The sequence below is a fragment of the Rhinatrema bivittatum genome, chromosome 1 (genome assembly GCF_901001135.1).
Source record: "Rhinatrema bivittatum chromosome 1, aRhiBiv1.1, whole genome shotgun sequence".
In the NCBI taxonomy this organism is placed as follows: Eukaryota; Metazoa; Chordata; class Amphibia; order Gymnophiona; family Rhinatrematidae; genus Rhinatrema; species Rhinatrema bivittatum.
In genome coordinates, this window is record NC_042615.1 from 293,437,234 (window position 1) to 293,461,277 (window position 24,044).

Genomic DNA, 24,044 nt, shown 5'->3' on the forward strand with positions numbered 1-24,044 from the left:
TTGGAAGAATCCAACACAATCAAGTGAAATGAACCATTCAACCAGACCTCATACACTTTAACCAGTGCTTGTTTGCACAGGATAAATACCACATATTTTGAAAAACTTATGTGTAGAGTGGTTCTAATCATTGGTCATTGGTTGTTAGGTTCAATACCATATTTTTCATTTTTTGCTTTTTATACTTTTGTGTTTTTTATTCCATACTGTGGAAAGTACTTGTCTTAAAAGACATTATTTTGTAAAAAGTACTTATCTTAGACGGTGTTTACAGCTGAATGTCTTTAAATTTTAGACCGGAACGCCGGAGGAAAAGAAACAACTACGCCCGACGCGGCTCGCGTTTCTTTTTTTGCTTCTTCAGGGGCTCTTGGTAAGTTGTATCAGTTAAATAGACTTGTGTCTCCCGACTTCCGAGACACAAGTCTATTTAACTGATACAACTTACCAAGAGCCCCTGAAGAAGCAAAAAAAGAAACGCGAGCCGCGTCGGGCGTAGTTGTTTCTTTTCCTCCGGCGTTCCGGTCTAAAATTTAAAGACATTCAGCTGTAAACACCGTCTAAGATAAGTACTTTTTACAAAATAATGTCTTTTAAGACAAGTACTTTCCACAGTATGGAATAAAAAACACAAAAGTATAAAAAGCAAAAAATGAAAAATATGGTATTGAACCTAACAACCAATGACCAATGATTAGAACCACTCGACACATAAGTTTTTCAAAATATGTGGTATTTATCCTGTGCAAACAAGCACTGGTTAAAGTGTATGAGGTCTGGTTGAATGGTTCATTTCACTTGATTGTGTTGGATTCTTCCAATATAAGACCAGTGTTATGTGAGTGTTTGGATCAGGTGTTACACAAAGGTGAAGCAGTTTTTTGAACATATATGGTCAGAACTGATGTCAGTGTGGTATAAATGATGATTTTGTAGATTTATTTCCAAGCACGTAGAGATTTGCAATTCTATAAGAATGTAAAAAAAAAAATAGGAAAAGCCTCTCTCTTCAAAAGTCTTCTGGGTAAAGTATGTTATGATGATTACTTTGCTAATGATGAGAAGCAGAAATCCATTGATTCATGAAGTAGAAATCGAGCTTGCTGCTGTTTTGGGACCGTGTTAGGTTGTGCCCCGAAATGCTCCTTTGGTGGTTGGCACCTCTGTATATGCCTGCCTGGTTGTGGTTGATGCTTGCGTGGTTCCTGTGCGTGCAGAGCTGCTGCTGTAGGGTGGTGTTGTCCAGTAGGTGGATCGCTGCCCTTTACTGACGGTGCTGCCTGTCGTGCTTGGACCTGCTGTGCTGCTCCCACCGCCCTTCTCGCATTTCTCTCCTTTCTCTCCTTTCTCTCCCTTTTCACATTTGTCACATTTATCTCCTTTTTCTCCTTTGTCTCCTTTGTCTCCTTTATCTCCTTTGTCTCCTTTGTCTCCTTTCATTCCGTCAGCTCCTTTTTCACCCGGATCTCCCTTTAAACCTGGATTCCCATCAAGACCTGGAAGTCCATCAAGACCTCTTGGTCCCGGGTCTCCCCTAAAACCTTGTTCACCTTTTTGTCCTTTGGCCCCTGGAAGAAATAATTAAAATAATTAGGTACTGCTCAACATCTTTAGCACCGTAGAAAATGATTTAGTCAACCTGTCTTAAGAACAGGAGAACTTTGAGAAGATTTCATTGCAATAAACATCTATAACTTAAAAAGTTTTAGTTATTTGTCAAAACATTCTGGGATTGAATTACCCAAAATAAATTTCGCCCTACAGCGTGAAAAGTGGAAAAAGCAAAGCCTCTTACCTGTAACAGGTGCTGTCTGAAGGCAGTGGATCACCAGTCAAACAGGTGGGTTGTTTTATCATTGCTTGGCACCAATTGGGCATTTCCAGAGCCTTTCAGGAAGTCTTGAAAAGCATTTTGAAATGTGCATGGTAGTTCCCATGGTCCCACAGTTCTGCAGTGTGCCAGTTATGCCATTAAGCTAAGAAGATCAATTAAAAAAGGGGAGGCAGGAAGGTCTACTGTATGTGACTGGTGATCTGCTCAATTCGGAGAACATTTGCTATAGAAAAGCAACTTTGCATTCTCTGAAGACAAGCAGATCACTCATCACACAGGTGGGCCTCCCTAGCTAAGGTTTGTCTTCAAATACAAAAGGAACAAGAATCAACTCAAATCCATTAGTAGGCAGCAACTTGTTTTTCATAAATTAAAACTTCCTTTTCATAATTTTTTTAAGATGACCACTCTTAATTATAAAACTGGGCTTAGGGGTGGCTGGAGTTAGGATCTAATCCTTAAAACTATCCTAAAAAAAAAAAAAATAGACTGCCCAAAGGTGCTTCTGTGTCAGAAGTCAGTGCGTAGGCAGTAAAGGGACATGAATTCTTGGATTAATGATCATGTTGCAGCCTTGCAAAACCCTTCTGTGGAGGCACCTATCAGTTGTACCTGAATTTGTAAGTCACCTTGAGTTCTAATTTGGAAAGGCAAGTAATTCTTTCAAATAAAGAGAATCATATTGGTAGAATGGGAGGATGGACATTGCCACTAACACCTGAAGGGCATTCATGATTTCAGGAAATCAAAAAATGTTGCTGTTGGTTCTCTGACCTTCAACTCAATTACTATGGACTTGGCCATAACCTGCATAGAATCTGAGAGAAGAAAAGGTCCTCAGGGAGGGCAGAGGTCCTAGTAATGAAAACTAGAGGTGACTTCTGAGCTTGCAATGACACCTGAGTTGACTACCTCTTGGCAAAGAAGGTTTATTCTCATGACCTTCCTTGGGGCCAGTCAGTGCCAAGGAGCTGAAGAAGCTTCTCTCTTCAAGCTTGTTAATCTCTAACTCAACACACTTAGCATTGAATCAGACTATTGGCAATAAAAGTCTGATATCAGCACTGAAGAGCTAGGTGCCAAAGAAGAGGAAACAAGAGTGTCACTTGCTCCAAGTGGTGTGGAGCTAATCACCACATGTCACTCTGTACTCTTCATATGCTGAGCAACTGTTTCCATGATTCTCTTCTTCAAGCATTCCTCGAAGATTGTGGATTCAAAAAGTCACTGGGACTCAGCTGGTGAACTGGCCTTCTTTGGAGTTTCTTGAAGGAAAGCCTGAAGCTGGGCCTCTGGAGACCATGCCAAGCCTGGATAGGAAATACAGCTAGAATTCAGGAATAACTATTTTGGGGGTCAGACTGCAGCCACAGAATTCTTCTGCTCTAAGAGTTGTATATTGATGTGTACCAATGTCAATGTTCCTTTCCCTTTGCTGGGCACTTGGTACTGTGCTCTTTTGGCTCCATACCTGAACAAGTAGAACCCAATGCTTAGTGTAAACTAACTTAAAGCAATCTTATTTCTTGGATCTGTTCTTTGGGTTTGGTGTTGGATGAATACACACTTCTGCACTTCCATATCATCAGCAGTAGTCCATCTGCTTTTACTTTGTCTTTGGTGTTAATTTGCTGCAACTGTTCTTTGAGTTTTCACGATAAGTCTGGAGTTTCATCTTAAGGAACTTAATTGCCTTTGGTGACATTCTAGAGCAGAAGGCACACAGGGTTGAATTATGTTCATTCCCTAAACACTGGTAGCATATGTTGTGATGATATATGACAGACCTTTTCTGCCTGCTTTTTGGGCAAAACTGGAAGCCAATGGACTTCTTGTCAGCCATTGCTTGAAAACTTGATAAGGTGAAACCAAAGAAAGAAATTTTTGCAGAAGAGAAAGATTACTCAAGAAGTCAAAAGTCTGATCTGGATGCCTGAGGGGCTGAAGCCTACATCAGATCCACTGACAGGAAATGCTGAAAAAATACTATGCTGAAAAACCCTAACTATGAAACTAGAAGACAGCTGAAAAACACATTTGGAAGATTATTTTCCAAAGAAAAAGTGAGCCTGTTCAATTCTGTTGTAAAAAACAAACATGTTGAAGGACAAAAGAAACTACTGTGCATGGTCAGAGATACTTTTCAAGAATTCCTGGAAAAGAGGGCTGGCCCAGTGTTTCAGTGGCAGTGCAGTGTTCACTAGTTTTGATCCCCAAGCAGGATCTTCTGTGCATTGGATTGGTTGGGTCTGGCATTGCTGCAGAAGCAGCATTCATAATCCCCTGATAGGAAGAGTCATGGTCATTGCTCAAGGGTGAAACCTAATGGTTGAATTTAAAATCCGTGATTTCAGGATTCTGGAAAAAGCCCTACTGAATGGTCCAGTCAATCTCTATCACTGCAATGACTAGACTACATATCTCGAAGGAGTCAGGGGGAGGGAGAGGAGGTATATAGAATAGGGAGGCAAAATCCCCAGGCAGTTTTAAATGAAGGCTTATGGCACCAGGATCTCAGGAGTAGGAGGAAAACTTCAGCTCCAAAAAGAATTTCTGCAAAGCTCTGGAAATATCCAAATAGTTCTGAGCAGCAATGATGTAACCAAAATGTATGATGGGTGGTCTGCTTGTTTACAGAAAAATTTTGAATACTCACAGATCTGTAATCAAACAATGATTTCTCCAAATACATATATGCCTTTTATTCACCTCTGGGAAATCTCAAATCCAAATATATTTATTCTTGTCCAAGGCAGGAGTATCTCCAGGTCAGAGTATTTATTTATTATATACCAACATTCATCTCAATTGAGATATCACACTGGTTTTACATTCAGGTACTGTAGGTATTTCTCTATCCCCAGAGGGCTTACAATCTAAGTTTGTACCTGAGGCAATGTAGGGTAAAGTGACTTGCCCAAGGTCACAAGGAGTGACAGCAGGACTCGAACCCTGGTCTCCTGGTTCATAGTCCACTGCTCTAACCAGTAGGCTATTCCTCCTCCATGTACTAGGAAGAATGATTTTAATGCTCTAAACAAATGTTCTAGATTTGGGAAATTATAGTACAATGCTTCCTCAATTAAATTCTGAACTTTTATTGAAACCCAAATCCTTCCAATCTCCATAATTGTTTTAGAACACTTAAAGTTGAATTTTCAAAAGCTGCGCACATAAAAATCAGCATATTCTATGTGCATGTAAATAACATATACTTGCGAATATGCTATTTTATGAATCTAAAACATACATGTGTAAGTAGGGTACATAAGTAAATGTGTACACGTAAAAAAAAATTAATGGGGCCAGGGGAATTCAGAACGGGGCCAATATTTACACATGTGATAAGCACTGTACATTTAATTTCATTTATTATTTATACCGCAACTATCAGACTTACAAAAGCTGTCCAAGGCGCTTTACAACAAATTAAAAAACATAATAACAAAAATTCAAACATTTAAAACATATAAAAACATTAAAACTATATACTGCCCAACCCAATCTCTCCCCCTCACCCCTCACTCGCGATTATTTACATGCGCTTTATATCTGAAGTAAGTGGTAGTAAGCGTCATAAAAGTGAAATACTGAGTGGGCGAGGGGTCTGGTGAAATGGGTGGGAGTTGAGGCAGAAGATTGAGGAGAGTATCGCTTTCCTGTAGCTGCACTGGGCAACTGGTAGACTAATTCATAAAACTGGTAATTTCATTACCACACGAATGTTAGAAAATTTCCTCATTTATGCTTGTAAAACAAGACATTGGGGGGGGGGGGTGTAAATGCACATAAATTACATAAGTCAAAATCGGCAACTTGCACTTATCCAGATAAGTTCTGAATAATCCAGCTAAGTAGCACTTTTTTTTTTTTCTTACTGAAGCTCTGGTAAAGTACTGAGCCATAAAACTGGAGAGTGTGAGATGCAGCAACTCCACCAGCAGTTCCAGGCTCTCAGGCTCTTCACCTTCCTCCTATTGCTTTTGGATAAGATGTGTCAAGACTGTAGTTACCGTTCAAAGTTTGTTGGTCCCCTGCTTTAATTTGAAAGTACAAAAATGCTTTTCAGAACAAAGTATGTATGTATTTATTTATTTGGATTGCACCTTTTCTTTGGTAGCTCAAGGCAAGTTACATTCAGGCGCTGTAGGCATTGATTTGAATTATAGTGTCCCTATCAGCAGGCGCTTGAAAAATCGGTTTCCCGCCTACAGAAAAACCCTTGAGCCTGTCACTAGACCAGGCTACATATGCATCTCTGGGAAATAGGTAACAAGAGTAATAGGAGTAATGTTCAAGTAGAAAAGAGGTGAAGAAAACCACAGCCCACAGGCTAAAATAGGCCCATCAGCAACTTTTTTCCATCTTGCTGAGCTAACATTAAATTCATATTTATTTATTTATTTATTTATTTGGATATTTTACCCATCTCATCGTAAACTATCCAGAACGGGTTACATCATTATACGTATGTGTAAACCCCTTTCATGGGGGTCACCTTCGGAGGCTGCAGCAGTGATACGTAATGGGAAAAAATCCACCAAAGTTCACCTATTGAGGACAAGAAAAATCTGGGAGACTCAAGGAGAGACTCACACAAAACAAGTGCTAAGGGTAGTAACTGCCACTTCGTGCAGTTACCCCCAAGCAAAAATGTTATCCTACCTCTTTCTTCTTTTTCAATCTCAAGCCTTTAGGGATCTGCAGAGTTTGTCCTAAGCCTTTTTTTAATTCATTTACTGTACTCATCTTCCCCACCTCTTCTGGAAGGGCGTTCCAGGCATCTACCACCCTCTCTGAAGAAATATTTCCTGATATTTGTACTGAATTATCATCCCTGGAGTGTCATATTGTGAACCCCAAGTTCTACCATTTCTTTTCCAATGGAAAAGGTTTGAGGTTTGTGCAACGTCAATACCTGACAGGTATCTGATGGTTTGCATCATATCTCCCCTGCACCTCTTCTCTTCCAAGATATACATATTTAGATTCTTCAGCCTTTCCTTGTAGGTCTTCTGAAACAGATCCCACACCATTCTGGTTGCCTTCCACTGAACCAATTCCATCTTGTTTCAATCCTTTTAGAGAACTGAACACAGTACTTCCCTGTGAGAGCATTATCACTTCCCTTTTCCTGCTAGTTATACCTCTCTCTCTATGCAGCCCAGCGTCTTTCTGGCTTTATCTACTGCCTTGACACTTTGCTTCACTGCATTCAGATCTCTAGACACAATCACCACAAGGTTCTTAAATGCATGATAGTCTTTTACCCCCATCACATGCAGCTCTTTTGGATTACTGCACTCCAGATGCATGATTCTGAACTTCTTGGCATTGAGTTACAACTGCCAAATCTTCAAGCAGTGTTCAAGTTTTTTAAAGTCACTTTTCATTTTCTCTACTCCTTCAGGCATGTTCATCCTGTTGCAGATCTTAATATCATTTGTAAAAATGCAAACTTTTCTTTCTAATCCTTCTGCGATTTCACTCACGAAGTTATTGAACAGAACCGATCCCAAAATCAATCCTTGAGGCACTCCACAGCACTGTTCTCTCGTCAGAGCGGGTTCCATTTACCATTACACATTGTCTTCTGTCAGACAACCAGTTAGTAATCCACTTCATTACTTTGGTGCCCACACCCAAGCTTCTTGTTATTCATGAGCCTCCAATATGGGATCATATCAAAAGCTTTGCTGAAATCCAAGTAAATCACATTCTGGTTGATTTTAAAACCCCTACATGCGCCAAAGCCAGGAGATATGTTTGTAGACTCAGCGTGGTGTGTGCCACGTGGGTACGCATATATCTCCCACTATGTGCTCAAATCATAAAATCAAAAAAAAGGGTGGGGAAGGGTAGGGCATAGGCAGGGCATGGGCAAGTCATGGGTAGTCTGAATCTGTAAAATGAAGCTTGCATATAAGTATTTATGCGCATTTACTTCTGCTACGGATGTAAGTCATTTAACCATCAAAAATTGGCTATGCAGCAGGGTTTTAAAGGTCGGAGCCAACATGGTAAAAGGGAGGCAAGTTAGCTAGGGGGATTAGGAAGTCTTCTCTTTTACTGGGATGAACTGGGAGCAAACTGGGAAAAAGGGCTATTGCGTTGGTGCACGTAGCTGCATTTGAGGTGGCATTTGCGCACAGATGTTCAAGCCAATATAAAATCATGCACACATGTACATGCATGCATGCATAACACGTGTGTGAATATACCCATATACACGCATATGTTATAAAATCACCACATCCATGTGCACACGCCGGCAAACGCACACACATGTGCACCCGCATGCGGACCTTAAAATTCACCTCATTGAGCGCTCTTCCTTGATCCAATTCTCTAGTCACCCAATCAAAAAAAAAAGCAATCAGGTTTGTCTGACAGGAACTTCCTCTGGTGAATCCATACTACATTGGGTCCATACTACATTGGGTCCAGAAACCCACCGGATAGTAGATAGTTCACTATCCTTTCCTTCAGCAGAGTCTCCATTAATTTTCCCATCACTGAGCTGAGGCTAACCAGCCTCTTTTCTGCTACCACCCTTATGAAGCAAGATGTCAACCTCTCTTCTCCAATCTTGCTGCACTGCTCCCATTTCCAGGGATCTATTGAACAGGTCTTTCAGCGAACCCACTAGCGCATCTCTGAGCTCCCTTACAGGGGAATTTTTGAAGGAGTTGCACATGCAAATGTAACATATTATTGTAGGAATTTTCAAAAGTTATTTGCACCATAAAGTGAACTTACACCAGCGAATACTATGGCATATATTGTAGCAATTTTCAAAAGTCCACTTACATGAGTAAAGTGCATTTAACGCATGTAAAACCCTGTTTTACCTGTGTAAATGCTTTTTAAAATCAGGCCCTTAGTATCCTGGGATGTACCCCATCTGGATCCATGGCCTTGTCCACATTCATTTTTTCTAGCTCTTCCCATACCTTCTGTCTGTAAACAGGGGTACATCTAGCCCACTCCCACTCATGCTCATGTCAACCAGTTATAGCCCTTCTCCAGGGTCTTCTTTAGTAAACACCGAACTGAAGCATTTAATATTTCTGCAATTTCATCATCTTTATCAATACATTGCTCCTTGTCTCCTTTCAATTTTACCATACCACCTCGGGCCTTCCTCCTTTCATTGATATATCTGAAAAATGTTTTGTCACCTCGCTTTACCTCTTTAACAATTCTTTCTTATGCTTGGACCTTTTGCTTTCCTGATTTCTTTCTTTGTCTCCCTCAGCTTCATCAAGTATTCTTCCCTGTGTTCTTCTTTTTTTGAGAACCTTTGTTCTTCTTGAACGCTATTCTTTTCGCCTTTGGATAATGGCTCTCCCAATCTCGCAATCTCACAAGGTCCTCTTGCAATTTCTCATAATCCTCTTGCAATTTAACAACTTTGAATAATTTCATATCATAAGCAAATTTGATAACCTCATTCATTGTTCCCATCTCAAGGCCATTCATAAATATGTTAAAAAGCAGTGGTGACAGTACAGGTCCCTAGAGCTCTCTACTATTGACTATTGACTTATTTTGAAGACTTTCCTCCTAGTGGGGATTATACTCTATATATCAAAAATTGAGGCAGGGTGGGTGAAAGAATGGGAATCAAATTAGTAAACAGTTGCCCAGGAACCAGTACTCTCATTTTCTCAGATCAATTTGCAAACTCACAATTCAAACACTGGAAAAAAATATATCTTTTACTAGCTCAGAGAATCAAATTGTATTTTCCCACAACAAAAACAATTCTAACATTTGCAAGCAAATGCTAACCTTAAAACCAGAAAACGATTCTAACACTGGCAAACAAATACTAACCATAAAACTAGCAGCAATAAAAACAGCCAATAATAGTTTAACCCTCCAATAATATATAAATTTTTAAATTTTGTCTTGAGATTTAAATGCTTCTTCCCAGCAAGTCCCAAATAACCATTGGCAGATGAAGGTTTCACTGTCAGCACTCTCACACTTAGCCCCTATAATGTGCTGCCGACTGCGGGGTGCTGCACAGCAGTCAGCATTCCATATCTCAAGGTACTGAGTCCAGCAGGGTTTCTGCTGCCCAAATGGTCTGATGCATCCTGCAGCTCTGTCTAAGGGGCCTCACCAACTCAGAAGTTTTATAGGCCCAGCGCACAGGATTTCCTGAGGGCATACCCTGTTGACATCATCACTGCTTTCCTATAAAAGGTACTCGGTCCTATGAGCTGATGCCTGAACAACAGGTTTTGGTTTTGTGTTCCTGTGCATTGCTACTTCCTGCTGCTTTCACCTATAACACAGCCTAATCCTTGACACTGCCTAGTCTGCTGTCTGTCCCAACTTCTTGCTTGTCTCTTGACTGTGTTTAAACTCCACCTGTCCTGATCTTGGTCTGTTTCCTGATGTTCTATGAACTCTGCCTGCCTCAACCCTGCCTATCTGACAATTCATCTGCCTCCTGATTCTGTTCTAGTGCCTTGGTCCTGACCATTAGCTGCTGTGTTTCTACTTCTAGTCCATGACACCCCCTCTGACAATGCCAGAAGTTTGATGGGGATAGGTGAAAGGGATGTGCAGGGGAAAAAAAATTGTTTTTGCTTTTTGGTTCATTTTCAGGATTTTTTTTTCCCACAAATTTCAGTTTGTGGATTGCTTGATTCGTTTCATTCATGTGAAAATAACGAATCAAGCAATTAAAAAAAAAAAAAGCAAAATGGCCAAAAACTAAAAAAGAGTCCTTTCTCCCACCCTCCCATAAAAATGCTGGGGTCAGGATCCCTCCAGTCCCCACATACCAGGTCAGGTGGGGATCTGCCAACTCGGACTATGCCAAAGCCTTGGATTTGCACAGGCCAAGACTTTGGTCTAGTCTGAAGCCCGATGCCTAGGCCTAGGCCTAGGCCGGAGCCTGGGCACAGGTCCAACGTTGCAACCCGACATGACTCAATTGCCATACATCAAAATAGCGCCATCTACTGGGGTGAATGAGCCAGAGTTAACTCCAGCACAACCCCAACTGATGCCGACATTGTGCTTCAGGAAGGAGGAATTGTGAAGAGGAGCATCAAAGCCTGGGGTCCTGGCCTCCTGGCCGAGACCCCAGCATCAGGCCTTGGTCCAGGACTAGGCCTCTGCATTAGGCCCCAGCCTCCAGGGCATGGTATTGGGCTGAGCCTGGGCCTGGGCCCCGGCCTAGCCAAGGCCCTGGCATCGGGATCTGGCCTCCAGGTCGGGCCTCGGCATCAGGATACCCGATGGACCAGGTAAGGTTTTGTTTTTGTTTTTTTAATTTTGGGGGGTCTCAGCCAAGGCCCTGGCTTTAGGCCCCCATCGAGATCCCGGAGTCGCACTCGGGCCTAGGCCACAATCCTTGCTTTGGGCCTTGGACTATGCCTGAGCATGACGCCAGCACTTCGGCCTAGGCCCGAAGCCGAAGCCTCACCTAGGGTATACCATGACTCTTGCTTTGGGTCTTGCCTGTGCCATAAGCAAGGCCCTGGCTTTAGGCCCAGACCTAGGCCTGGTGCATTTGTTTAAAACGAAATGAATGAATAAGGTTCATTTCATTTGGGGGCTCCCAAATGAAACAGAATACCCTTATCCATCGCAGTTTGCACTTTCATTTTAAATGAATGCATATCACTAGTAGGAGAGTTGTCCTGTTGCTTCCAGCTTCCAAAATGGCACTGACTCACCTCTTACACTACCATGCCCTGCACGCATTTTTTTACAGCAAAGTACAAATATATTCCCAATCCTGGTTTTCTTCTGTCTTGTCAATCTGTTCTTCCTTCTTTGGTCTTCTTCATTTTTATTTCTTAATTGCATTTTTCCACATCTGATTTCATCGCATTGCTACGCTCTTTCATTTATTTTTTCCCTTCTGAGATTATTTCTTTTTCTTTCACTTCTCCACTCTCTGTCCCCTTTCCCAGAATCCCATTTGTTGACTTCTTTGGCTTTCCTCCTCCACCTTTTCCCATTTCCTCTGCCCACTCCTCAGAACCTATTCTGCTGTCCCTATATTTCTGTCTCTCTTCCTACCTCATAATCACTTCTGATCCATCCCTTTGCTTCTCTTCTTTTTTCTGCCATCCTGTTAATTCTGTTTTCTATTTTCTTTCTTATGCAATCCTCCCTCTTTCTCCATTGGTCTCTCCCCCATCCTCTCTCTCTCATACAGTATGAGCCCATTGTGCCAGGGCTGATCCATGTGACAGCTGCCTTGCATGTTTTTTATTGCTCTTTTTTAATTTTACTCAATCCCTTATCAGTAGCATACTACAACCCCACAGCCAGGAACCAGATAGCATGTGCCCTGGGAAACAGTTGTCATAGGTGCCCAAATTAACTTCACTCCAGCACTTAAGCTCCACTCCCCTGCAGGCTGCATGGCTCCAGCCCCCCATGTTGGGGCATAATGGGCCACTATTAGCCACCCGGAAAGTTTGTGTAGGAAAGGGTAGAGGAGTTTGTGTAGGAGAGGGTGAAGAGAGAAGGCTCTCCAGGTTGCCTGTGATGCTCTTTCCCTCCCCCTTCCCCCACAAACTGGACAGGCTGGGCCTTATAGATTGCAAACATAGGGGTGGGCAGAAAGGAGGAGGAAGATGCTGGCAGCACATGGCTCACACTACTTTATTACATCTTCGGTGCCCCCTTGACTCATCTTCCAAGTCAGGTCTTGTCCAGTTGTACTAGGCCCTAACTCACAGACTACTGTAACTCCCTGCTATTAGGACTACTTCAAGTTACTATTAGACCATTCCAAATATTGCAAAATTCCGCTGCTAGAATTTTGACAGACAAAAAGAAAAGAGACCACATCACAGGTATATTTGCTGAACTACACTGGCTCCCAATCGAACAAAGAATACAATATGAGGCACTGTGTATAATTCATAAACTAATCCATGATGAAAAGGCCGACTGGCTTAACACAGCACTGCGCGTACATGTCCCACACAGAAACCTTAGTTCTGCCAATAAAGCTCTACTAACTATTCCTTCTGTTAAATCAGCACGCCTCACTCAGGTAAGGGAGAGAGTACTGTCGCTGGCTGGACCTGTTCTATGGAACTCTATGCCACTTGAAATAAGGCTGCAGAGAAATTTGAAACTATTTAAAACTAGTCTGAAAACCTGGCTTTTTAAACAAGCTTTTTATAAAGACAAAGAGAAGGAGGAAAACAGTTGAAAGATAATGACGCACCAAGTAATCGGTTTGTTCCTCTAATATCTCCAATTGCATATTAACACTAGATTTGAACCACTTGACAGTTTTTCAACTGACATATAAGCCTTAATTAACACATAGTTTTTTCTTATTAAAATGTTACCGTACTAATTTGGCACATGAATAATTTGTAATCTATACCAATTATAGTTTTTTCTTAATGTGACTTTCTGTAAACTGTTGTGATGGTAAATTAACTTAACGACGATATAGAAAAGTTTTAAAATAAATAAATAAATAAAGCATGAGAGAGGCCCCAAATCAATAGGACATAATCCTACTGGACACAGGAATGCCAGGCAGTAGATATATTTCCTATAATGCAGCCAAGAAGTTAACTTACCAGTAAAAAGTGAGTCATATATGCTGTCCTACAAAACTTTAAATTATTTTCTTAGCAGATTTTTTTCAGCATCAGTTTCTGCTTACAAGTTGTAAAGAAATATGGAATAAAGTTAACTCAGTTGCATCCATATAGAAATTCCTTTGTACTTTTCAGCTTTCTACATGAAATTGGCTAAATCTCTGCACTTTTCTTACATCATAGAGGAGTAGCCTAATGGTTAGAGCAGCAGGCTGCCCATGAGGGAAACCAGAATTCACATCCCCCTGCTGCTGCTTGTAATCTTGGGCAAATCACTTAACCCTCTATTACCTCAAGTACAAACATAGGGCCTGATTTACTAAGCTTTTTCTCCCATTCCGTGTCTATGGGAAAATTGTTTAGTAAATAAGACCCTAAGATTGTAAGCCCTCTATGGCAGCAATTTTCAACCAGTGTGTCGTGTGCTACCAGAAGCCAACAGGGCCGAAGACCTAAAGACTGGAGCTGCTGGCCGCCACCAGAGACCAGGCCAGCGGGGCCAAAGATCTGAAGATTGGAGCTGCTGGCCACTGCCAGAGACCAGGCAGATGGGGCCGAAGACGAGCTGTTCAGTTAGGGACCTGTGTGTGCGCTTGTGTGTGTGTGTGTATGTGAGACAGGGAGGGTTCTTGTGTGTGTGTGTGTGTTGTTGTGTTTATATGAGATAGGGAGGGTGCTTCTGTGTGTGTGTGTGTGTGTGTGTGTGTGTGGTGTATATGTGAGACAGGGAGGGTGATTGTGTGTGTGGTATGCATGTGAAAGATGGAGGGTGCTTCTGTGTGTCACCATAAATGAGAGAGGGTGCTTCTATGTGTGTGTGTTTGTGTGTGTGTGCAAGAGAGAGATGGAGCATATTTCTGGCTGGCTGTGGCTGTGAGAGAGAGAAGGGGCATGTGTGTGACTGACAGCCTGTTTATAAGTGAGATAGAGAGAACACTTGTATGATTGAGAGCTTGTGTGTAAGTGCAATAGAGATAGCATGTGAGTGATTGAAAGCCTGTGTGTAAGAGAGAGAGAGCATTGTCTGACTGAGAGAGATTGATCAGAAAGGTGACTTGTGTATATGTGAGAAAGACTGATCAGGGAGGTGACTGGTATGATCAGGGAGGTGACTGGAATATGTGTGTGTGCGTGTGTGCGTGTGTGTGAGAAAGAGAAAGAGAGTCTGGTCGGGAAAATGATTGTTGCATTTATTCATATAGTTTTACAATTCTTTCTGTGTGGGAATCTATAGCAGCTTGGCTTTTTCTGTTTTCCTAATTGGAGCTGTATTGGTGTTTAGGGTCTTGAGGCTGTGACTGGTGTGTTTGTGTTGAGAGAGAGGAGACTGGTTGTGATCCCTAAGGAAGAGGACCATTAGCACAGCTTCAGCAGCTACTGATGTTTCTTTCTAGTATGGCCTCCAAGGGAAAGGAGTAGGAGAATTGCTAGAGAGGATAAGTAAAGGTGGCTTTTTAAGTTTATTTTTCTTGATTGACTGCCATTTTAATTATTGGTATTATGTGATGTGTCTGCTGTTTTGAAATATTTTATTGGTGTTTGGAGATTTTTAAATAATTTTTAAGAGTTTTTAATTGTTAGATGATGTTCTGTTCATCAGCTGTTTTGAAACATTTATTCATATAGTTTTACAATTCTTTCTGTGTGGGAATTTATAGCAGGTCGGCGTTTTCTGTTTTCCTAATTGGAGGGGCATTGGTGTTCAGGGCCTGATCTAATATTTGTACTGTTGAATTTTCATAGGGAATGTTGTTCCATTTGACTGCATGCCATAATGCAGGTGTAACTTTGTACGGATTAGTTTGTGTGCATTATTGCAGATCCTGGGACTATGTTAGGTAGAGATGTGAATCGTTTTTTGACGATTTAAAATATCGTCCGATATATTTTAAATCGTCAAAAATCGTTAGAGGCGATATTTAATAGGAATTCCCCCGATTTATCGTCAAAAATCATAAATCGGGGGAAGGGGGAGGGGAGGGGAGGGGAAGGGCGGGAAAACCCGCACACTAAAATATCCCTAAAACCCACCCCGACCCTTTAAAATAAATCCCCCACCCTCCCGAACCCCCCCAAAATGTCTTAAATTACCTGGGGTCCAGTGGGGGGGGGGTCCCGTTGTGATCTTCCACTCTCAGGCCACGAGTGCGTTGATAGAAAATGGCGCCGGTGCCATTTTGGTTCCTGTCACCGACGTCACGAGCATAGAAGATCGCTCCCGGACCCCCGCTGGACCCCCAGGGACTTTTGGCCAGTTTGGGGGGGCATCCTGACCCCCACAAGACTTGCCAAAAGTCCAGCGGGGGTCCGGGAATGACCTCCTGCACTCGAATCGTGTTGCCGTAATGAAAAATGGCGCCGGCCATATGGCCATATTGCCGTACGGCAAAATGGCGCCGGCCATATGGCCGGCGCCATTTTTCATTACAGCAACACGATTCGAGTGCAGGAGGTCATTCCCAGACCCCCGCTGGACTTTTGGCAAGTCTTGTGGGGGTCAGGAGGCCCCCCCAAGCTGGCCAAAAGTCCCTGGGGTCCAGCGGGGGTCCGGGAGCGATCTTCTACGTTCGTGACATCGGGGACAGGAACCAAAATGGCGCCGGCGCTACCTTTGCCCTGTCATATGACAGGGCAAAGGTAGCGCCGGCGCCATTTTCTATCAACGCACTCATGGCCCGAGAGTGGAAGATCACAACAGGACACCCCCACTGGACCCCAGGTAATTTAAGACATTTTGGGGGGGTTCGGGAGGGTGGGGGATTTATTTTAAAGGGTCGGGGTGGGTTTTAGGGATGTTTTAGCGTGCTGGTTTTCCCGCCCTCCCCCGATTTATGATTTACACGATATTTTAAAAAACAAAACCGCAACGATCCAATTCCCTGCCCCCCCCAGCCGAAATCGATTGTTAAGACGATCGATCACACGATACACATCTCTAATGTTAGGTGCTATATTTCTGTTTCCATTTCTCCAGGTTTGTACTGCATGCAGAGTGGCTTTTGGGGTTTCCTTTCCAGTTTCTGTCTCCATATTTGCAATTTGTGGTCTTTCCGTAGTTGGTGAAGGTTGAACTTGTGTATTTTCAAAAGTTCATGCACTGGTGGTGAACTGCTGTCTTTTTATAAGTAGGGCTATTGCGCCTGGTAGTAGAGGGAGTTTATGTTGCTGTTATTAAGATAATGCCAGAATATCTTTTTTGTATGGTATGGTAAGTTCTGCTTTATACCCATTACTGAGGGTCGGGGAATGGGGGTGGGGTTAGCCTTGTGACTGTCATGTGTTCAGTGTGTCATGCATGTGGGAACTATCTATCAGATGTGCCACAACAGAAAAAAGATTGAGAACCACTGCTCTAGGGTAAGGAAATACCTACAGTACCTAAATGTAATCTGCTTTGAAGTGCTGAAAGAGAGAATATAAATTAAAAATAAAAACCTTTTCTGCAGTTTCCTGATAATAAAATGTACATGCCTTTGCTTCAAAATAATTTAAAAGGCATTAATATATCTGAATTTCCAATATCACAAGTTAAGTTTATGAATTAAGATTTACAGAATTCTGACAACTTGTAAACAATACTCATCTATAATACCAATTACTTCAAGAGCTGAAACATCTTACCTGGATTACCATTTATTCCATTCAACCCTGGAAAACCTCTGGGTCCCTGAATGCCAGGGTTGCCTTGTTTTCCCTGTGGCCCTGGTAGCCCTGGCAGCCCTGGCAGCCCTGGATTTCCTGAAATAAGTAATTATTTATTTATTTATTTATTTACTTAAATATTTACCTTTGCCGATATCAAAATAGTGCCTGCCTGGGCGAAGTACAACAATAAATTAAATCAATTAAACATTACATCAATTTAAAATCAATAAAAAAAAATGTAACATTAATGAACAAAATGTATCTAAAGTGTGTTCTTCATTACATTGACACAAATCCTTCTTTAAATAACAAAGTTTTAAGATGCTTCCAATGTAGTTAGTAAAAAACTAAGGCCTGGATTCATCATTCATTGCTGAATGATGAATCCAGTGAAAATGGGGGGTGGGGGGGGGGGAGCGGGCCTGCGAAAGCCCGCAGCCTTCGCACCACTGTGGTGTCTTTGCTGTAGCTTTTCGCACCGAATAGCGCCATTGTGAAAGGTGGTGCTATTCAGCGTGCTACTGCCGACGATAACGTTGATGAAGACACCGCAGACTCCTCCCTCTCCACCCCGACTCCACCCATACCCATCCCAACTTCTCCTCCTTTAGTGAATGATCCTATAAGGTAGGCACTTGTCGAGGTAAGCATCAAAATAGAGGCCAAAGTGAAAAGATGGGCCCAGAGCTCCCAGGGGAGCAATTGGAAGAAAACAGGGCAGCAAAATAGCTAGCACTGGCCCTGCATATTCATTGTGATATCTTGAAAATCTGATTAGAATCTGATAAGATTCTGATTAGAATCTGATAAGAACCACTCATCTAGCTGATACATGAAAAACCATAAAAAGGTCAATCATTAGATTGAACTAAATGAAAAAAATAATCAGTCCAGATCATTGGTGAATGTGAAGCTCACAGACACAGGCTCTAAGATTCATAGATTCTGGTACAAATAGAAGATCGAGTATATAATCTGCCTCATGGCTGGGGGATTTTACCAGCTGGAATAACCCAAGAGAAGACATGGTGACCAGAAAGTCTTCTTGAAGTCTATAGGTGACATTGTCAACATCGGTGTTAAAGTCCCCCAAAAGTTCCCCCACTTCTTTTCAGGCTTAATAGGAAGGGCAGCAGGGATATTGTGCTCCAGCCTCTCCCCTCAAGACAGTCTGCAGAGAAAAGAAGAGGAGGGGTGAGCCTGGAGCACACAGAAAAAAGAACAGCCACTTTGCTCCCTAATCCAGCCCCTTCCCTCTGGTTCCTCCTTCCAAGCACCTCTTCTCCTGCATTGCAAGGAACAGAAGGGGAAGGGATGATATTGAAGCAGACTTGAAGAACAAAGAACAGACACAAAAAAAGTTTGAATTAGCACAAGTTTGAAATTTGTGAACATTAGTGCCAATTGTCAAGACTTCAACCCTGGTCTTGATGAATGGTGCTAGTACTTACGACTTTTAATCTTGTTTTAATTCAAATCCTTTTTGTATCCATTACCAAGGGCTTAATTTTTGAAAGAACAACCCAGAACAGCATTCTGCCACCTTTTTTCTAGGACCCGAGAGAGTAGAGCAGAGCCGGCAGTGTATATCAATTCTGGCTTGCTCGAGGAAACAGAACAGAGCCAGTAGTTGATGGATTATTAATAGTCCCCATCCCTTAGAGGAGGCAGAGAAGAACAGAATGTGTTGGAGCTGTTTACCATGAGACAAGGGCAGCCACATGGCTTTAATTCTGGTTTGTGAGTGTGCGAGAGAGACAGTTCACACCTGACCCTAGTTCCACCGATCTCACTCACCTCCAGAGTTCCACTTCCTTTTTATCTAGAAATTAAACACCGGAGGGAAGTAAAGCATTCAGCCAAAACTAATAAGTAAATCCCATCTGACACATATGGTTTATACAGTATATCACATAAAGAGCTCATGAGTTAACTTGCCTTCACAGCAACTAGTGAGATCAAATTCAACAAGAGAAAGCCTTAAAAAATTTTGGTAAATTAAGACAGCCCATCCATCCCACTTTCCTAACCTAGGGTAATGCTCAGAAACAAAACCTGGGAGAGAAAGCTGGCTCAGTAGAAAATTGATATCAGAATGCCAGATAATACAAGGACTAGAGGGCACTACATGAAGTTAGCAAGAAGTACATTTAAAACAAATCAGAGGCAATTCTTTATCACTCAACACACAATTAAGCTCTGGAATTCATTGCCAGAGAATGTGGTTAAGGCAGTTAGAATAGCCAGGTTTAATAAAGATTTCTCCTGGAGGAGAAGCCCATAAACTACCACATTCCAACAAAACTACTGTTACTTATTCCGGACACCATCTCCAGACCTTTAGCCAACATCATAAACTGCTCTTTATCACAAGGAATCTACCCAGACAGGCTAAAAACAGCCTCCCTCAAACCCCTTCTGAAGAAACCAAACCTAGACACAAGAGAACTCTCCAATTTCCGCCCTATCTCTAATCTCCCTTTTCTTGCTAAACTTACGGAGAAACTGGTCAATACTCAACTCTCAGATTACCTGGAAGAACACAAAATCCTCTACCCATCTCAATACGGCTTCCGTAAATCATTCAGCACGGAAACCCTCCTTATCTCCCTCACAGATCACATAATCATGGGCCTAGACAAAGGGCACTCATTCCTACTAGTTCTTCTAGACATCTCTGCTGCGTTCGACACTGTGAACCACTCCATCCTTCTAAATCGCCTCTCAGACATCGGCTTATCAGGATCGGTCCACAGATGGTTCGACTCCTTCCTCAGCAACAGAAGTTTCAAAGTCAGAATCAACAACAAATAATCACCCAGCATCAAATCATCGTTAGGCGTACCCCAAGGCTCCTCTCTGTCACCCACCCTTTTCAATATTTACTTCCTGCCCCTCTGCCAGTTGCTAACAAACCTAAAATGAATACATTATCTCTACGCGGACGACGTACAGATTCTGATCCCCATAACTGAATCCCTCTCAAAAACACTCATTTTCTGGGAAAACTGCCTCAATCCATCAGCCGCCTTCTCAACAGTCTGAACCTCGTCCTTAATGCTTCCAAGACCAAACTCCTCCTCATCTCCTCCGACCACACTGATCTACCCTCACAGACTACCCCCCCCCCCCCCCCAACACCCAGATCACGCATGTAAGAGACCTCGGAGTAATCCTCGACAACCGTCTGAACCTAAAGAAATCCATTAACAACACAACCAAGGACTGTTTTTATAAACTACAAGTTCTGAAAAGGCTCAAACACCTACTTCATTTCCATGATTTTAGGACAGTCCTCCAAACCATGCTCTTTGCCAAGATAGACTACTGCAACGCTCTCTTCCTTGGTCTCCCCATCTCCACCACCAAACCACTACAGATGCTCCAGAACGCAGCGGCTAGAATCTTGACTAACACCAACCACGGAGAACACATCACACCCATCCTCCGGAACCTGCATTGGCTTCCAATAAATTACAGAATCTTATACAAGTCCCTCACCATAATCCACAAAACCATCCACAAACAGCTACAGCTCGAACTTCAGATCCCATTCAGACTCCACACCTCTACAAGACCCATCAGAGAAGCTTACAAAGGAACCCTGCAAGTCCCCTCAACCAAAGCCACACGTCATACAGCCACTAAAGAACGGGTATTCTCGACAGCGGGACCTGCCATTTGGAATGCCATGCCCCCAGACCTCAAACTGGAACCCTTCCTTTTAACATTTCAGAAAAAACTCAAGACCTGGCTATTCCTTCAAGCCTTCCCTTAAACTTTCCGAACCTTGCAAAGTGCCACCTAGTCATACCTTGCTAGATATGCAGCTAGGCACCCCCCCATCCACCGTCTGTTAAGTTTTATTTACCTCTTCTGTTCTCTGTTTCTGGCTACCTCAGCTCCCAAGTTCATTTCACCTTGTTTATTGTAACTTTGCTTCTTGTTAAATGGTCTGTTAAAGTTATAACCCCCTTGTTCCTTGTAAACCGATGTGATATGATTCTAATCATTAATGCCGGTATAGAAAAGAGTTAAATAAAATAAATACTATTAGTTAAGTTGACTTAGGTAATAGCCACAGCTTATTACTGGTATTAGTAGCATGGGAATTTGCCAGGTATTTGTATCCTGGATTGGCAACTGCTGGAAATAGGTCACTGAGCTTAATGGACCCTTGGTCTGACCCAGTATGGCAACTTCTTATGTTCTTATGATTCTGCTATATAGAGTAAATCTAGATGGTGATCCAATCACAAACCTCATAAATTAAACATAAAAATTAAAACTACTGCTTTCTTACCAGGGCTCCCCTTCTCTCCTTTTAGTCCATCATTTCCTGGTATTCCTGGTGGCCCTGGAGGGCCTGGTGGCCCTGGAGGATATAGTTGTCGATTCGCGCGTAGGCTTGCTTCTCCTATTTTAGCAACAGTTATAAACAGAATCCAGATCCATGCAGCTTCAACAAGAAAAAAAAATGAGTTGAGCATAGACTATCAGGCTTCAAACTCACAGACAACATAGGAAAAATAAAAATATTTAATTGTTGGAGATTTTATTTTTGTAGGGAGAGGATTTTGTTTTGGTTCAGTAGTTCCCTTCTGCTCATTTGGGCTTTAATTTGAACTGCCTCTATTGGGCTCTGGCACCCTGAACTTTCATCCAAAACTATCTGAGGCAGATGGACAGACCACATGGGCTAAATGGCTTTTATCTACCATCATGTTCTATGTTTCAGTGTTTTATATCACCCTCCCAACTCAACACAATCATTGCAAAGGGGCCGATGCAATACAGTGTGCTCACAGTAGTGCACGGTTGAACCCACTGTCGGATGCGGGTTAAATAGGCGCTAATCCTCCCCCTAATGCAATAGGGGGATTAGCACCTATTTAACACACATCCGACGTGGAGTGAATAAGTTAGCGCTCATCACATGCAGAAAAAACTGCTTTTCGGTACTTCTTCAAGAAAAAAAAATAAACATCAGCAGCCCGCCGAGTTATGAAGACCGACGCCGGTAAACACGGCGTCGGTTTTCATTACTGGCAGACAGCCGGTTATAAAAACCTATGCCGAGTTTATCGGCATCGGTCTTTATAACCAGCAGCCGCCACGGGCTAGCGTTAACAAGGAGGCGCTAAGGTCACGCAAGTGACCCTAGCGCCTCCTTGCTAGAGTGATTCCCTAATTTGCATATTTCATGGCACCCCCCTTGCGGGCACCATGCACGCACTAAGAAAGCGGGCGCTGAAAAGTCAGCGCCCGCTTTCCGCAAAATTTATTGCATCAGCCCCAAAGATAGTCCATCGCTAGGGAACACAAACTGAAATTGCCTCCAGAACCCAGCTAATATTGGATACTAGGTCTAGCCTTTAGATGTCACCGTTAAGCGATGATTGAGACTCTTTCCCCCTAGGGGCTGTAAAAGCTGCTTCTGCTATATCCCCGGCCTTGATCGATCTAGGGAGCAGAAGCCTAACCAAGTGTTCCATATGACGGCATGCAACATTCCCACTAAGACACCAGGTTGGCTCCCGTTCAAAAAATGTAAAGGACTTCATTGCTGATAATTCCCCCAAGGTTGCACTTTCAGCCTCTGAGTCAAGTATTGCTCTCAAAGCAGCATCATGTGCCTGGTCAAAGATCTGCACTAGATGTGGTCATGCAGTTGCCTACCACTTTCTTGGCCACAGAAGGTCAGAAAATCAAAATACAATACAAGATAACTCTCAAAAACCACAACATCTTGGCATCTTTTCAAAAATGCTCCCCTAAAATGGTTTCAATTGCAATTAAAGATACAATTATAAGATTGCAATAACATTTAGAAAGAGAAAAAAAGGATGCAAGGAGATGCATCAGAGATAACATATATCATAAATAATAATTCTATAAAAACTTGCAGTAGAGTATTGAATTCTCAGAAAGAACCTTTCATTTTCTTTCTTTGCCCATGCTCTTTTCCTGTTGCCTGTGCTTATCTTTCTCCCCATACTCTCTTCCCATGATCTTTCTTCTTTTTTCTTTGTTCTCACTTCTCTCCCTCCTTTCCATTATAATTTTTCATCTTTCTTGCCTTTCTGCAGCTCTCTTTTCTCACCCCCCCCCCTTTCTCCATGCTTTCTATGCTCCCTCCTTCCCTTTTTCATCCTGCAAGAAGCTAATCAGCTTTATTATACTCCTTTGCTGCTGTCCGTCTGAGCCAATTGAATTGCACCTCAAGCAGCAAAGTAAACAGCAAATCTGTAGAGACAGAAAATAATGCTGTCCACCTGGGCCTTCAGTTCTCTACTTTTTAGCAGTGCACAAGCCTGAAAATGGTACCCCAGGCCATCTTTAATTTTGACTTTAAATATACTTCAGATCCACTTACTTAAGTAGAAAACACTGAATTTACTGAAAAATGTGTTTCAACAGCTGTGATGGGATATGGAAATGTGCTGGAGCTATGAATCGGTCGGGGTCATACAGGCAGCAAAAACAATGGGGAAAGCATGTTTGCAAACTTTAAAAGACCATGGGGTAAAAAACTGATACAAGAAACTGAGGAATAAAATATGAGGCACAGAGGAAGAGGAGGACAACGGAAACAAAGAATGAAGGAAATATTGAAAGAAAATAAAACATACTGCCTAAATCCTTGAATGTTACCCATTTTTCTTTGCATGGCATGTTGCAGACCTGGAAGACCACCTCAGTGATTCACTCTGCTCTTGCTAATTCTTCAGCTCAGTCTCATGAGATGCTCACAGGGCTCTCGTTTTTATGGGTTCTTTCTGTGAGGAGTTTTATTAATCTTTTTTGACATAACAGGCAGTTGTCCATATTTACCTTCCTTTCTCAAAACTAACACTATTGTTGGTTTCTTCCTGGATACATGGAAAATACATCAGCTAATCACTGCATTGCCTGGATCAATTACAAAAGCTCCTCCTATGCCAATCATAGAACAATGGAAA

At 42.3% G+C, this 24,044-nt stretch overlaps 1 protein-coding gene across 1 annotated transcript; it reads right to left on the reverse strand.

Moving 5' to 3' along the window:
* Nucleotides 1–1,006: 1,006 nt before the first annotated feature.
* Nucleotides 1,007–23,809, reverse strand: LOC115080556 (collagen alpha-1(XXIII) chain-like). The gene is made up of 4 exons (XM_029584782.1): nucleotides 23,715–23,809; nucleotides 21,386–21,541; nucleotides 17,059–17,175; nucleotides 1,007–1,568 (listed from the first exon to the last, which is right to left on the reverse strand). Exons 1-4 carry the CDS (start codon nucleotides 23,755–23,757, stop codon nucleotides 1,123–1,125), a joined length of 762 nt encoding a protein of 253 aa, XP_029440642.1. The 5' UTR covers nucleotides 23,758–23,809; the 3' UTR covers nucleotides 1,007–1,122.
* Nucleotides 23,810–24,044: the final 235 nt, after the last annotated feature.